The 18,104-nt window shown below is 38.2% G+C and overlaps 1 protein-coding gene across 5 annotated transcripts in view; it reads right to left on the minus strand.

Annotated features, from left to right (window-relative positions):
* astn1 (astrotactin 1) overlaps positions 1 to 18,104 on the minus strand; it is a 223,908-nt gene that overhangs the window by 96,984 nt on the left and 108,820 nt on the right. For all 5 annotated transcript variants that reach the window (XM_058395830.1, XM_058395827.1, XM_058395829.1 and 2 more), the window contains 2 exons: positions 14,949 to 15,086; positions 8,243 to 8,393 (listed from right to left, as the gene is read on the minus strand). In XM_058395830.1, coding sequence (XP_058251813.1) covers positions 8,243 to 8,393; positions 14,949 to 15,086 — 289 coding nt within the window. The remainder of the gene's footprint in view (positions 1 to 8,242; positions 8,394 to 14,948; positions 15,087 to 18,104) is intronic.

An 18,104-nucleotide genomic window follows, 5' to 3' on the forward strand; every position in this document is an offset into this window, starting at 1 on the left:
AAAAGTGCCCAGGTCAGACACTTTATTTATTCAGTCAAAATCTTTGGAAGAATATAAAATATAAATTTTTATATTTTAAATACATTGTTAACTGTGTTGAATATTATTTGAAAATAACATTAATTGTCTGTTCGTAGCAATTTTTATGCATACAGTGCTAAAATGCATAGATTTACATTGTTCATTTTTTTCATTATTCAAAATTTGTTTAAAATTTTCTTTTAAGAGATATCAGATTGAATCATTCAATCCTAAAATCTGACAATCATTTGGGTATCAATTCACAATCGATGAAAGAAAATGAAAGTTTCCCCTGAAAATGTTCATAAAAGTCCAAATCTTTTGTTTTTGTGTGTCCCATTCTGGAGTGTTGCAATATTTTAGGAGTGTTCCAATATTTATGACCACTTAGGTGGGTGCGAACAAAAGGTGTAGGTCTAGATGTAAACATCAGAAAATGAAGGCTGAAATTCCGATCTATCATTTCATATCCATCTTTTGATCTCAAACACAAATGCCTTCAGTGTACAGCAAAACACAAACATGTGGCCTTGCTGTTCCAATACTTTTGGAGGGGACTGGAAGTAGACATCCAGCTCCCCCAGCTACCCAAAGCATAAACTAGCATGTTATGAAAACTGTAATGAATGATGATCCTAAACACCTACACTAATTTATTACTTTTTTATATATTTTTTCTAACCCTATTACTCAAAGTATTGATTAGTTTAGCACGTTCAAGGCTGTACACAAATTTCTGTCTGTAAAAAAGGCAACCACATAAAAGATTCATCTTTAAAGATATATGTGTTCAGATTTAGTATCATGAGATGTCTGGCTGCTCACTGAGATAACCATAACAAATTGTTCTGTCCTGAAATGTCTGCACTTTGTTTTACAAATGCCAAGCAAACATCATACATTTAAAAAACAAGAGCAGTGAACACCTTCAGCTTCACCATCCCTCAGCGTGGCAGAGAATTTCTTAGCACAAGTGTCCATATGTCTTTCTAAGCAGGAGAGCAGGAATTATATTTCAGGTCACTTTAGGGGCTACAATCCAGAATTAGCACGTCCTGGCATCTTGAACAGCAGAGCGAACAGCAGGACAGTGACAGAAATGGATAAATCCCTTCAAAGCCACCTTCGGATGGAAACATGGTGGTGCTCTATAAAAGCATTGTATAGTAGCCTCTCTCCCACAGAGCATGCACTCCCAGGACCTTTCAGAGTCTTAACTGAGAACTGAGAACAGCTTAGCAGCAAGAGCTGTTGATAGATGGACTAATGGGATGACCTTCTGTCTCCACATGCCCCAGGTTTAAATCTTGCCTTAAGGAGCAATGTGCGGTGTGCTCGTGGAGATCTAACCTGCCAAGTATACTTTTAACCTGATCATGCTGATGATGGACTAGTGAGGTTAGTTGGTTCAAATTAGACCTGACCAAAGTTCTACTCCTGGAGAACTAATCTCAAGGATCCTATAGATTTTATTGATTGATTTTTCTTTTTTCTTTTTAAGGTTCATACTGACGATACTTTCAAGACGCTCAGTAGTGCTAAAGTATTTGTGTCAATGATTTGCCTGAAGGAAGCTCACCGGGAAAGCGAAGATTTTTTATAGCTCTTTTCTTATTTCCCCTCTACGGTCTGATTATTAAAGTGATGACTTGTGACAAATGCTTCTTGCAAAAAAAAAAAAAAAGGTAACAACAATAACAGAATGTTATAAACATGAGTGGACAGAGCGGTACGGTGAAATGTGAAGCATCAGGGTGAAAAACAGAAGCACTTTGACAAACTGATGTCCTTTTTACAGCCATGAATCACCACATCTCTAAAAGCTAAACTGTTGGTGCCTTTCAAGAGGATGATTGTGAATTCTGTGTAGCTGAACTGCCACAAATTTTAGTTGAATACCGTTGAAGAACAGGTTCAGATTGGACATTTTGACGTTCAGATGCTAATGAGGACCTAATGAAGCTAAACCTAATGAGGTTCAGTTTTAAACTGGACTGGAGCAGCAGCGCAGGTGAATATAACTAATGGCTCAGAGTGAATCACAGGCTAAAAAAAGGCTATTTTCTATAGCATCCAGAAAAGAGTGCTGCACATGAAGCATGAATGTTATTCATTGCTCTTTTAATGCACTATAAACTTTAAAAAAAAAAAAAAAAATACAAAGACTAATCATAAAAGACTAATCATTAAGGCTCCTCAATCTCCTGAGTTTTACATAGCATGATGCCAGCATCTGTCTTTGCTAGCGTGGCAAATCAAAGCAATCCTCTTTGCCAGCACCCTAGGCCGTCTTGTTTAGGTGTGAACGGGGACCAATTTATTTTTTTGTGCAGGCAGCAATGAGACAGCTCTCTCCGCAATACCAATTGCGACGGAGGAAAAAGAACCAATTAATCACATCATCATTTAGCGATTATCAGACTTTAATCTAAATGAAGGTGCTGCTAGCTCTCCCCAGGAGTGCCGTACATCAGTGAGGTGGGTCACAGAGTGCCTGCTCACGCTGACTCCAATATTAAAGATGATGCTGCTGTCCTCAGACAGGGTGTTAATTGATTCGTGTGGAACGGCACTCACTGGGAGGCAGCCAGTGAGCTTTTCCGATCAGACGATGTGAGGCATCGTTTACACAGTCTCTGTCAACAAGTAATTACAACACATCAAGCTATGAATGCGACAGATGGAACCTACATCGGCTAACAGGGACAGCGAGGTAGTGTGTTTCATTTTCCACAAGGTGAGGTGTGAACAGGGTGAGAAATATCTCTAATGTCATTTTTTGATTGAAGCCTTCACAATATAAAAAAACAATACTTAAATATGATCTAAAGCAACACTGAGTTAGGTTTATGTGCTTGACTTTTGTCTTTACATGAAAGACAGATGAATCTCAATTACCAATCATCATAAATCCACTGTATGAGACTGAATGAATTTAGTCCACTAATCCTAAATTAGGATTTACTTTACTGACAGAACAATGATGAAGTCCTAAATCTTCAGCTATCTTCTATGATACCTATGACACCTGTAATCTTACCTTTTGGGAAATGTATTGTCAGCGTCTATTTCTTCTATGTTACAGAAGTATTCATGCATGCATTTACAACTATTATGAAGAATAAGTCCATGCTCTAGCATAGTCACTGCTGAGGTGGCAGTTTTATCTAGCAAAAAAAAAAAACAAACCTAAATGTCATCAAACTTGCCATGGGGATGGAAGATTAAAATTTGCCAAATTCATGTGATTCAGGAATGACGGGGCTCGGGAGGCTGATGTACCTGACTGTAAGTGTAAGCTACCTAGCGGCAAAACCTGTGCGAGTGTGTGCACCACATTCTCATTCCTGTCATTTTTGGGTTCCCATCAGAGGCATTTTACAAATTCGTCAATGTGCCTTCAATGCAAAAAAAAGACGACTGAGACATATTGTGGAGACAGATCTAGTCTTTCAGTTTTCAATATCTGGTTGGAAAACAGATTTGGAGGTTTAAGATAAACATAGTGCTGCATCATGGAATATTTATTTCCTTTTATATTCTTATATGAACCTTAATAACCTGCTGTCTGACTTCAGAACAGAGCAACAAACAGTTTCTTTGAGTCATTGTCTCTTCCCTTCTCCATGCTAGCTTTCCCCACATGGAATGTCTTTTTTTTTCTTTTTTTTTTTACCAAAACATGAACGGAGGCTAAATCAAGAAAACGAACATGTCACTTAGCAGAGTTGATTTCATATGCAAGAATTCATTCAAAAGCCTCTGCACTGCTGTTCAATACAGAGTACATGCCCACATTATTTACTTCAATTTTATAAAGAGCTTAGTTAAAATTAATAACTCATTAGGCTTATTTACAGTCCAGATTTTTTATATAAATATAAATATTGTTTTGTTCAGTGACGTAACATACACGTTACTTACTTATGCCTACTTATTAACCTTACTTATTTACTAAACTGTATTTATTAACTTTTGTATGCTGTAATCTGTATCCATTGTATTTTTGATTTTCACATTTTTGTAATTTATTTTTTGTGTAAGGGAGTCTACTGTGTACTGTCTAAACCTCTGTGTTTTCACTGTGCACCTGAAAATAAACCTCTTGAATCTACAGCAGCCCCCCCCCCCCCAAAACCTGTGAGCAAAACTATCATTAACCGCTAATAGTTTGTAGCCCCAATAACTGTCCTACTGTAAGATGTACTAATTGTGAGAGCCATTTACTTATTAGATAGTTTAAATCTTAGATCCCAATAATCAATTATCTTTTAAAATTGTTTTCTCTCAGGTAAAAACACAAGCGTCACCAGTTTTAACATAAGCGCTTCATTAAATCCCCACCGATGTTTTATAAATTATTTAAAGCAATGCCCATGTGGTATAAAGGACCCATGAGGGCACTTTTCAAATAAATTCCCGCTATATTAATACACTGCATGAGTGAACGGTATTAATCATTTATAACACCTTATTTCACAGTGATATTCAGCAGTTCTAGGCTGAACAACAGCTCGAAGCCACATGAAACGTTAAACTCGGTAAAAATGCTAACGTAATTAGCTGTGTTTTAGATTTAGCACAAATATATCCTACAACAGACAGCATTTCACAGGAACCACAAAAATACAAAGGTGTAATATAATTACATATATTAGATATCTCCCACAATTTCAGAACTAATTAAATTGTGTTTGCATCAGCACACGCCACTGGCCAAGTGATGTTTGGAGAAGAAAAGTTCTGGGCAAGTCAAGCTGATATAATTGGTTCCTAAAAAGAAACTTTAGATAAATATCTTAACGTTTTAACCAGTTTATAAAGCGGACTCCATGCAAAGGTGCATAACCTGCCATGCTTCTCTCAGCACTGAAACATGAGTCATGGGAGATATAGTGTGGGATGATGAGATAATCAAATAATCTCAATGTGCAAATACTAAGTTCTCGAATAACAGTATTTAATATTACAGTCATGAATCTCCCCCCTTGTGCCGAACACTGAGCCGAGCTGTACAGCGTGTGTGGCAGTCTGCAGCCCACAGTGATTATGTCAGCTTTGTTATGTCTTGTCTCTGCCCCTGTAATGATGCAGCCATGATTAATCTCAGCTGAGTGCAGTTTATGTCCCAATTTATGTATATAATTTATCCCTCGTGTGTTGTGCTCAGCGTGAAGTACACATGCCGTGCTTAAGTCTGTGACGAGACCATTTTTTCTTCTCCATTACCAAGTCGTGTCTCTGTATCTGTTTATCCTGGGTTTTGCCTTCACCTCGCTTTTGGACCACTGTATCTGGTCTTGCCCTTGCTACCACAGTTTATGGGTTGCCTGATCTTGCACCTGTTTCTGCCTGCCATTTTTGGATCTGTCTGCCTGCAGAAATACAAGCTCACCTGCACTTCTGTCCAACCACGCCATATTTTTTATTATTAATAATTTTCCATTAATAATTTATGACATGAATATAAATGTTTATTAAAACAATCATTAATACTATATTTGTAAACACATAAATAATATTAATCAAACTCATTTTAATAATCAGCAAAGTTATAGATGATCAATTAACAAACAAGTGAAAGGCAAAAAACTAGGAGTGGCCAGATATACATGCTCTGAAGCACAGCTTATACCTCTCTTTTTGTATTTGAAGTTGGTCCAAATTTTCTCTGTCTACTCAGATAGATATGTGCACTGGGTACACTGGCAGCTGCTGTGGTCAACTCCCACCTCACAATCAAGTGCTGGCCTACATGCTTTCCAAAATCAATCAAGCAACAGGATACAGAACATTTGTTGTGAATGTGTATGATGATATTTCATTTGGGATGCTTAATTTTCTCGACTGAAATTTCAGAACTGCTCATCTAAATGCCACCAGTAGAAGAGTGATGTAGGATTATGCAAAACTCAAATATCATAAACAAAACATGCTAATGTACAGAAAACATAGAATGCTTCACAGAATGTCTCTGTTTTTGTGACTCCATTCTGTGCAGGAGCTCAGATTGCGCTGACTGATGATGTAAGCAGAATGTACTCATTTGTTTTAATGGCAGGTCTAGAGGATCTTATTTACATATTATCTGACATGTAGACCACGTGATTTCACAGTCCACTGTAGAATTCGGCCAAGATTTTATTGGGATCATCTCATACAGTGTAATAAATAATATCTTTCAAGACAGTAGGACAGTGTAAGTGTAACCCATGCTTCCTCTGAGACACATGAAGTCAGACATGTTTCACATCAGATGAAAGCCTCTTCCCTATATCTGATCTCACAGACACCTATGGCTGGATAGTGTTGCTCTGACTGACACATAAAATAATTACATCTCTCCAAGACAGACCAGGCCAATTCTTGGACTCCTGGACACAGATGGCTGTGGCATCATGGGGAACCTCATGAATCTGATGATATGTGAAAGGATTTTTTTTTTCCCACTACGCACAGCTCTTAATAAATCTGTGTCCACTTTAAATTTTCTAAAGGTTTAAACTGGTATTAAAATCTGCACGAGTTTCAGGGATCATATCTGACAAAGATGTGTATGATATTGTAAATCGACTTGAACACAGAGGTGTCATTTAGTTTGCCAGTTTAGTTTTATTATTATTTCTTTCTGGAAACACGGCATGGCTAGCTCCATTTGTAGGATTTCTATCAGTCTTAAAAAGTCTGACCTGAAGAAATCCTCACATGGTCATGGCAATGTGATGTGTAATCTTTAATGCTCTTTTTTTTCTTTTCTTATTGAACATAGTAAAATGAAATGACAGGATTATGTATGAGCTGCCTACTGGGAAATGCATGATCGAAATCGAAAGTGGCTCAATAGTGCCTTGTTCCTCAAAATTCTGAACAAAATGAACAAGAAGCCATCAAAGTGGCCAATGTGCAGGGCAGTGACATTCCAAGCCTTAGCTATGCTGTCGGTCACATAATTGAACCTGAAGACTCTTAACACAGGCCACTAAACCTGTTACTTCATGCTAAATGGGGCTACATAATGCCTGCCCAGTTTAATAGGCTTCTGGGATAATGATTTTTTTCCCCTTGAGCAGCAGGTTAGTAGCCTTCACCTGCCTGGCAAGAACAAAAGGAAGTGGTTTACTGCCCTCTCCTTAATCTGCCCTCCTGATCTGTTTGAAAAGAGATATTAATAGCATTAGCCAGTAAAAGATTATTTTATTTAAAAAATGAAATGGGTAGAAAATTACATCAAATTGCTGTTGAATGGTAAATGTTATTCACCAAGCACCTGAATTTACACCAGATAAACCACACACACACACTCACACACACACACACACACACAAATGCAATCAGAATCAGAATCAGAAGCTGTGACTGATTAGATATATAATTTATATATAATGTTGTGGGCTTTTCTTTGGTGTTTTAGCGTGTTAGAAAGCTTGCCAGAAAGGCCATCTGGTTGGGACTTGAGAGCGGAGCGAGCGGGAGGTTTTTACTTTCATGTGGGTGTGAATGTGTGGTCAGACATGAAGATCACAGGACAAAGAAAGGCCATGTACATTATACAAACACAGTACGCTTAGGAACTGTCTGGTCAGGCGCTCTGTGGTTTTAACTATGCCACTGAATTATATTTTGGGAAACAGAATTAGCCAAGAAAATTGTGTTAGAAATATATTTATATAGGGATTGCTGAAACCCTGATGGGATGAAACACCAGAGTGAGAAAGTCTTATCAACTTAAGACAAGTGCTATAATCACAGCGCAAGAAAAAGTTTAACTGAAATGACATTAAACATCAGACAGATGACAGAAAAAACAGCATCTTTGCCTCATTTCATGGCTGTTGAACCTTCAAAAGAATAAACTTTGAAATAATAATAATAATAATAATAATAATAATAATAATAATAATAATAATAATAATAATAATAATAATAATAATAATAATAATAATAATAATAATAATAATAATAATAATAATAATAATAATAATAATAATAATAATAATAATAAGAATAATAATAAGAATAATAATAAAGCCAAAAGTCCAGGGATTTGTCGCCGGATCTGAAGCTGATATTTATATTGATGGATGTTGATCTTCTCTTCATGCCACTGTGCTTAATAAAGAAGTTAATCAGAACAAAAAAATGGATGAAGACAGAGATCAACAGAGGAAATAAAACTCCTGCAAAAACATGTAGGATGTAGAGAAAGGGACAGAATACGCACCACGCAACCGGTGGAGTCCAACTTTCGGTCAGATATGCAGCGGAAGTTGCGACTGCATCCGCCATTGTCCTTTGAGCAGTCTCGCACTGGACCAAAGGAGTCCAGCAGAACCTCCAGACTGTCAAAGGACGAGGAGATCATCAGCTCCTCCCTGAAAAACATCACAAGCACAGAGCACACTGTCAGTGTCTATTACTCAGAAAGCCTATCTGAATTACTTAAAAACTGAAAAAATGACTAGACCTGCTGCTACCTTATACTGCAACCCACCTTCAATTACACAGATTATGTATGGGAAAGAAATTACTTTAAAAATACACCTTCTGCGAGTGTTACTGACTATGGTGCATCAGCTCAGGTGATGTAAAGAAGTTAATAGCTTGAATTGATCATTTTTTGATACACAAAAGCTGTTAGCAGTTAACTTAGCAAATGTTTTATGCTTTTTAAGACTGATAGAAATCCTACAAATGGAGCTAGCCATGCCGTGTTTCCAGAAAGACATAATAATAAAACTAAACTGGCAAACTAAATGACACCTCTGTGTTCAAGTCAATTTACAATATCATACACGTATTTGTCAGATATGATCCCTGAAACTTGTGCAGATTTTAATACCAGTTTAAACCTTTAGAAAATGTAAAGTGGACACAGATTTATTAAGAGCTGTGCGTAGTGGGAAAAAAAATCCTTTCACATATCATCAGATTCATGAGCTCATGAGGTTCCCCATGATGCCACAGCCATCTGTGTCCAGGAGTCCAAGAATTGGCCTGGTCTGTCTTGGAGAGATGTAATTATTTTATGCGAAATGAATTTTCCCTTAAGAAATAATGTAAATGCAGCTAATCCGTTCCAGCAATCTAAAAATATTACCGATATTCCCAATACGAAGCGTACGTAAACTGTATGGCTGCTTACAAAGAACTGACCCAAGCCAAGCGTTCCATGTCAAGGGTCCTCACAGGAAGTCGTGCCACCAAGCTTGAGCTAAAAATAGAACAGACCACCCATGCCACCAATCTGTCAACAAAAAAATGCCTGAAAAAAATCACATAGCCTTTGAACGCATGCCGAAGGCAACATTGGTATCGTAGGTTAACGATTTCGAAACAGCTTTCGCTGACTGAAAAAAATTGTAAACTCGCTTTGGTTGACTTTGCTTGTTTTTCCACTGATGCAAACAAGTTTAGAACGGCTCCCGGACATACACACAACTTAGCCGGCGTTCGGTTCAGTTCTAAAAATGTTTCGTATGCCGATGCAAATTTCTTGCAAAATTTCAATTCTTAAGGCGTAAATTCCTAAGGGAGCACATTTGTACCTGAGGCTCCACTGTGTTTATGTGCTGTTACATAAATCACATTCATGTAACTCAAATACTGAAAATACTGAAAACATCTTCTTGTAACTAATGCCAACTTCCTGTGCCACAAAAGTCCCTCTACTCCCAATTCTTCTCGTAATTTATGGACAGTCTCTTCAGCTCTGGCTTCAGTATATATATACGTATTAGAAATAGATCATTCAGCATACAGACATATTCACCTGTTAAGTCTATTACTATACAGTTCATTTTTTTTAGCAACTAAATACACACCACAGTTCATGACTAACTCGACCAGTTCGAAAATGAGGTCATTCCAAGCTCTGAATTAGATCTGGATGTACAGTTGGATTTCTGCAGTGCTGCTTTTTTTGTCAGTGTGTTATTATCTAGCTGATTATGCAGCAGGACAAACTACATAATCATTAATCCTGGTCATTTCTGTCACAATAAATGTCCAGAGATATCCTCAGGTCATTTCCACAGTGTCATCAATTCATTAATCAATTATATCAACCAAGCAATCAAAACTGAAATGATATAATTATTGTTGAGCAGATAGTCAAATGTTTAATTCAGAGAGAAAAAAGCATTCAAATTCTTGCCAAACCCTGACCATGTGAACCTGTTGCTGCAGCCGGAGTCTGAGCTGTACTGAATGAAATGATGTGTGTGTGTGTGTTTAGAATTTAGTGTTTTGAAATTTGAAAAAGCAATAATCATGATGGGAAAACAGAAATGTGACCTTTTTATTGTCTGATCTGTACTGAGCTTACTGAATCACTGCAGCACTGAGTAAGTGGGATGTGTTTGATAAATGGAGAGGATTTATGAGCATGCTGTGACGACTCAAGCCTGGTGAGAGAGAAAAAACATGGTCTGTATTGTTTTGCAAATGTAATGCCCTCACTCACATGATGCTGAACGATAGCTTTGTACAAATGGGTTTGATGTTTGACTGTTATTATGATTTTCACCAACCACCCCCCTGACACCCCTCCTTTTTTTTTTAAAAAAAAGAAATGAAAACATGTCTAGAAAGATAATACACAGCTAATAGAACTAAGAAGATAAACACTGAAGCATCTTTACAAAGCCTTATTATAAACTCCTACATCAGTCCTATAGGGAAAACATTTCCTTTATCAGCTTTATTACACTGTCTAGCTGAAGACAGATCATTACTAGTATCTATAGTACTACACTTGCTTACTGAAAGATGGTTTAGATCGTTCACCTCCATCCACTCTAAGCCTAAGCAGAAAGAAATCGCACAAATTAGCGTAATGACCATTGAGATAGATAGCATTATTGTATTAGTGCTGAATACATAATCACACTTTCTCTTTTGTAATGAGACAAATCTACTTCAATGAACGTTCCTTTCTGCAGGGCTCGAGAAATACCACCAGTGAAGCTTTTAAATGAGTTTAGTAATGCCTAATGCAAATTGGCCACTACTGATACCTTTCATTATATACAAGAATCAATTCAATAAATTTGACTAATAATAAAAATAAGCAGCAAACTACAGCCAGCTTCATATCCAAAGTTCAGCTCCTAAAAGTAAAATATAACGTAATTATGCATTCAAATCATTGGACAGTCCCACTAATCACACCCACGGGTTTTGTCAAAGTTTCATTTTGTACGTACATCCATTTTCAGTAACAACTTTATCCTGGTCAGAGTCATGGATCTCGAGTCTATCCTCTGAACGCTGGCCGCAAGGCAGGGATGCGCCCTGGACTGGATCCAACACGTGTTGGTGGATTTCAGGCTTTAAATATGTATAGAATATATTTGCATTCTGCTTTAGTTAAGAGATTTTCTTTAAGGCTATTTTCAGCATGAGTCAGAGCTTGTCCATTAAGACCTACAGTCTGGAGTTCAGTCAGCTACATCTGAAATGATCATCTAGCCTTTAACACTTCATCACAGAACCACTGACTCAAATCCACTGTTCACATGCGTAATATGAATTTTAAGGCTGTTTAAATAGGGATAATACAGCTCTGGACTACACACACTTTACTGGTCCATGCACTTGAACTGGTGAAGAATCTCTGTGTTGAGATGTGTGTATGAGGTCAACATTAATGGACATGGCCTTCATAACCTTTCTATTACCTCACTGATTAGTTTTAAATCTTTAGTTTTGAAAGGTGATGCAGTTCAATCATGTGTTTGTATGTGATAATTAACTAATACAAAGAATTGTCATCAAACGTCTATACTCAGACCTTGAAATAAACTCATCTACTAAGAAATTGTACTAAAATATTTTTTTTTCTAATCCCTTTAGTCTAACTCTGTCAATGCCTGCTTCTGAATATTGCTTTGTTTGCCTTGGCTTATGTAAATAAAATCTTCACTGCCATGTCTCTGGCTCCCTTTAATAGCAATACATTTGATTTTCAAATAAAAATAATAATAATAATAATTCATTATTTTGCTCAAACAAATGAACACAGGTGCCCAATAGCCAAATCCTCAGATGAAAAGTGTCCTTTTCATAGACACCAGTGCAGCAGAGTACTCTGAGACACTGCTGAGTATTTCAGAGACCAACTCTTTATAAACTATTTATCCAGAGTCTGCTGTGTGTAACTAAGCTTCAGAACAACAGGGGAGGACTGTGTGAATTACCGCAAGACATTCTAGTGAACTCAAACCACCCGGCAGTGAGGCAATTTTCACTCAACTGCACCTCAGTGTCTTAGGGCATATCACTCCAGTGTCTGTGGAGTGCCTGGTCTGTCAAATTTACCTTTGAGACGCCAGTCACTCTGCATGAGCAATGTACTGAAATCCAGAGGAATGTCACCAGCAACCCTAAATCTGAGGAATATTCAGCACATTCTATTCCAACTAGCTCTGATTCAGAGCTAAAACTGTATATATAGCAGGAGTGCCTTACAGAAGATTCTGAATTATTATGCATATGGTACATTTTATAAAAAAAGCCAGATGTTTTCTTATATACACATATAATGTATGCTATATTCACATTAACAATGGCTTGTGTGTCTTCTAAACAACTATGAGTAAATATTAAAACTGTATGTTCTGTGATTAACAGGCAGGGCAGAGCAAGCACCACTGTCTGTCCATGTCTTTCACTACACAGGTGTGTTACTGTATATAATAGATATCATTTATACTAGTATCTAGGATAGAAATAGAGATTTTCGTTTAGAAACAGTTGTTGGTATATAACCCATGAGGATATCTTGTAATCGTAAATAAATGTCTAAGATCGATCTGCCTGCAGATGTAAGATTGTTATGAGTTCTACAGAGCCATATGTGTGTATGTGTGTGTGTGATACATATCAGCATATCAAGGACTGAAGCTTAACAAGGCATGTAGTCTACAGCATGCGGGCCACTCTAATTAAGATCAGGGTAAGATATGTGTTCGTGGCAGCCACAAATGGCCATGAAGAGGATCGTTTCAGGTTTCCGTACAGCAGTGACTCCTGTATTATTTCCTATAAGGCTAAGCATAAAAATAGACAAATATACATTATAGAAAAGGGACATTTTCTAAAGCACATCCTACTGCCCTTTTTTTCATGATGCCTTACAGCTTTTTTTTTTTTAATAAGGAGACATACAAACTAGTCTTTCGCTCCTTCTGTGGCTAGATATTTATATATTTTTCAATTCTGAGTGATTTTATTTGCTCTGTCACATTTATTTTCCAAACTAAATAGTGCCATCTGTTCTCCTGTCAAAATTGAACAAACGTGCACTCAAATAAAGATTTTTACGCTAGATTTAAAAAATAAATAAATAAATAAAATGTGAACTTCGTCTGAGGAACAGTGAAGTAAGAAGAAAGCTGAATGAAAATCAGAAAGTCACCTGGCAAGCAGTAAATGGTTTATAGTTGTTTGGTTACAGTATCATAAGTTCAGATTACTTGCACATGCCCCTGAAGTCTGAAAACAGTGTGAGAAATATCAATACAGCGTTTAGTCATTACTTGGCAGTGTGTATTTTGCTTGTCTAATTGATTTTCTGAAGAACTTGAATGACCCTTCATTCCCTCAGTTACAATTAGGTAAAACATCCAGAAGGAAACTGCAATAACATTTCTGAAAAGTCGTGATCACTATGGCCTTACAAAAACACACTGCTGCATTAATTAGTACAAAGAGTGCTCATTTGTTTTTTTTCCTTTGCAACATATCAAATCATTACCGCATATTTAATATGATAAGGAGCAGAGAACGAAAGAATAAAGCTACTGTCAGTCTGAATCACTAAACAGTGGTATTTAGATTTTTTTCCCCTAGCATTTGTCCTGCGCAATGGTAGGGTCTGCTGTTTGTCAATTGATCCACATGATTTGGCACAGGTTTTCCGGATGCCCTTCCTGTCGCAACCCTCCCATTTTTATGTGGGCTTGGGACCGGCACTGAGAGTTAACTCTTCAGTGGCTGGGTTGGCACCATGCAGCAATGAGCACGCGGGATCCTGCCGCTGGATAGATAAATGATAATATTTAGAAATAAAACCCTAAACAAATATCTGTTTTTAATTTCATTTTACTGACAGTTGACCAATACGTGGTTCAATTACTCTACGAAAGAAAGAAAGAAAGAAAGAAAGAAAGAAAGAAAGAAAGAAAGAAAGAAAGAAAGAAAGAAAGAAAGAAAGAAAGAAAGAAAGAAAGAAAGAAACTGACAAACATCAAGTATGTGTCTTTTTGACCTAAGAGTGAAGATCAGTTTGTAATGTAAATTTAGAAGCATTTGAACTGGGATTTTGTGCCTCTATTTCCTGGATTAGGTTCACTATATGGTTCACTATATGGCTAAATGTTTGTGGATACCTGACCATCACTCACATATGCCCACAAAGTGCTGGAAGAACTGTACACAAACCGAGCTAAGCTCCATGAAGACATGGTTTATGTAGGATGGCGTGGGAGAAATCGAGTGTCCTGCACAGAGTCCTGACCTCAACCCCACTGAACACCGAGCACACCCCAGGCCTTATTGCCTAACATCAGTGCATGACCTCAATAATGCTCTTACGGCTGAATGGACAAATCCCCACAGCCACGCTAACCAAAATCCAGAAGAATGGATTATCATAACCAGCAAATGGGGACTACATGTTGAATGGGAAGTTCAAAAGCTAATTTCAGTGTTATGGTCAATTGTCCTCAAACTTTTGGCTATATCGTATATATTTGGTTTTAACAAAACTGCAAATGCACTGGTGTAAAAGCAAAAGAAAGGCTTGCTCAGGGAAACCTAGTAAGAGTGCTATAACATTTCTAAGTAAGAGTAAGAGGATTAAATTTTCACCTCATACTGTCCTGTTCTACTTCGCTGAGAGTGAATAAAGTGGAAAAGTCTCTCACCTAACGTCTACGGCGTCTTCCATGACAGTCATATCTGTCTTACACTTGGCAGAGGGGTTGATGGCCAGCTCAGCCGGTGGAATGACAAAGCTTTTGCTCAGCGGCAGCCACATTCCTTCTCCCAGAGTGTAAGTGAACCTGAAACACGGAAAATACACGTTAGATTGTGTGACAAAAATAGATTAATAGTGTGTCTGTAATTCAACACGGTCTGGCACGGCAAAGTGGCATTCTACTGACTGTTTTCTTTCGAAAATGATCAAATGATAGCAAACACTATTTGTTTACAGAGGACTGCACTACAAGGAATACTTCATGTATGAATAATATATCAAGGATGCAGAAATCTCAGTAACTAAACAAGTAAAAAACAATGGCATCTGTAGATAATGGCAGCAATCAGCATAAACATGAACACCCACACGCGGGGGAAATTAATATCCGGTTACCATAGTTATCCCACATTGTTAAGCCTGAGTAAATGCTGCATTAGGCATTGTGTCAGAAACAAACATTTGTGCTTTCACTATAATCATTTTCCTAAAATGGATTGCATCCTGAAATGTATTCTGTTTTACATTTTATACACACGGTGATCACAGTTTATAGTTTCTACACTACCACAAATTTGCACATGTTTAAAAATAATATACATTTTAAAAAATACCAGGACCAATGATGTATAATGTTTATTATGATTATTGTGCTGATACGGATCACCGTATATGTTCATTCGGTTTACAGCACAGACTTAATAAATCTTTGTAAGCTCAAAACTTGCTCAGGATCAGAGAAGGTAAAATAAACACATCACGCCCCCTACACGGTCTTCACACCAACAACCAACAACCTCCTCTACACAGTGTGAGTCTACAGCAGCCAGACAGTGCTGTCTCGTGTTTCTCACCTTCCAAAGACTGCAGCTGGAAAGACTGCAAGTTTATGCTGGATTGTTTACACTCAGAAATGTTACCACTGGAGTCAAACCATCTGCAACACCCCTGACTGTGTTTCATGCACAAAAGACACTTTGACACATCAGAATAAATATATTTGCAAAATAATGTCTACAATATATATTGATGCAGTATCTTTGCTTCATGGAAACCCACTGGATCTGAATATTCTGTAAAAATACAAAAACACCAAAACCAATTTTCTCTGCAGTTTATGATTCTTATGTCAGTTTGAACTTACAGGAACAAGAGTCACACTGCATGATGGCTCGGCGACAGGAGTTTATACACTGCATAACTTCACAATAGGAAGAATTGCTGATAACACTGTCTGGGCCGCAAACTGTGTTTCACAACCAAACGTACGGGAGAAATAATAAGGAAATAACGCAAGCTCACACGAGAGATCAGAGTTCTTGTTTGAGACTGGAAATGTTACCCCACAAAAAGTTCAGGTGTCAAATGGTCAGTGCAGGGAACAAGGATTGTCCGTTCTGCATAATTGACCAAATGAATAATTTTGCAATGTGCTGCTGCTGATGCAGCTGGTCAAGCAAATATTTCTGCTTTATTTCTGTTTGATGTAATTGTAAAGCTTATTTATTCTGATGTAACTATATTTAAGACATTTTTTTTCTGATAAAAACCTATAAACTCTATATTGTGCTCCAACTGAAGCCATGCTCGCTGATATTGTGGTCTATAACTCCTCCCCAAAATCACCGCTGCCCTGTATCTCGTTCTCTCATTGGCTGTAGGTCATCGGTCAGAGCTCCTTTCACACTGCACGATTTTGCACGACTCATCGGCGATTCTCTCAGATCGCATCTTTGGTAATTCACACTGTGTGATTGTCACTAACATGCACACACTCCGATTTGCTTCAGATTTCTGGCATTTGTCGGTGATTTTGCGAAATTAGTCGGCGACTGAAAATCAGGGCTAAAACTGTGCAGTGTGAACTCGGCATTACTGATGTAAGGAAAAAACCCGTGGCTGCTTCAAATGAGTTTCGGGTGGAAGTGGCAATATATATATATACACTATATTGCCAAAAGTATTCGCTCACCTGCCTTGACTCGCATATGAACTTAAGTGACATCCCATTCCTAATCCATAGGGTTCAATATGACGTCGGTCCACCCTTTGCAGCTATAACAGCTTCAACTCTTCTGTTAAGGCTGTCCACAAGGTTTAGGAGTGTGTTTATGGGAATTTTTGACCATTCTTCCAGAAGCGCATTTGTGAGGTCACACACTGATGTTGGACGAGAAGGCCTGGCTCTCAGTCTCCGCTCTAATTCATCCCAAAGGTGTTCTATCGGGTTGAGGTCAGGACTCTGTGCAGGCCAGTCAAGTTCATCCACACCAGACTCTGTCATCCATGTCTTTATGGACCTTGCTTTGTGCACTGGTGCACAGTCATGTTGGAAGAGGAAGGGGCCAGCTCCAAACTGTTCCCACAAAGTTGGGAGCATGGAATTGTCCAAAATGTCTTGGTATGCTGAAGCATTCAGAGTTCCTTTCACTGGAACTAAGGGGCCAAGCCCAGCTCCTGAAAAACAACCCCACACCATAATCCCCCCTCCACCAAACTTTACACTTGGCACAATGCAGTCAGACAAGTACCGTTCTCCTGGCAACCGCCAAACCCAGACTCGTCCATCAGATTGCCAGATGGAGAAGCTCGATTCGTCACTCCAGAGAACGCGTCTCCACTGCTCTGGAGTCCAGTGGCGGCGTGCTTTACACCACTGCATCCGACGCTTTGCATTGCACTTGGTGATGTATGGCTTGGATGCAGCTGCTCGGCCATGGAAACCCATTCCATGAAGCTCTCTGCGCACTGTTCTTGAGCTAATCTGAAGGCCACATGAAGTTTGGAGGTCTGTAGCGATTGACTCTGCAGAAAGTTGGTGACCTCTTCGCACTATGCGCCTCAGCATCCGCTGACCCCGCTCCGTCAGTTTACGTGGCCTACCACTTCGTGGCTGAGTTGCTGTCGTTCCCAAACACTTCCACGTTCTTATAATACAGCTGACAGTTGACTGTGGAATATTTAGGAGCGAGGAAATTTCACGACTGGATTTGTTGCACAGGTGGCATCCTATCACAGTTCCACGCTGGAATTCACTGAGCTCCTGAGAGCGACCCATTCTTTATATATATATATATATATATATATATATATATATATATAT

This window comes from Hemibagrus wyckioides, linkage group LG07 (assembly GCF_019097595.1).
Source record: "Hemibagrus wyckioides isolate EC202008001 linkage group LG07, SWU_Hwy_1.0, whole genome shotgun sequence".
NCBI lineage: Eukaryota > Metazoa > Chordata > Actinopteri > Siluriformes > Bagridae > Hemibagrus > Hemibagrus wyckioides.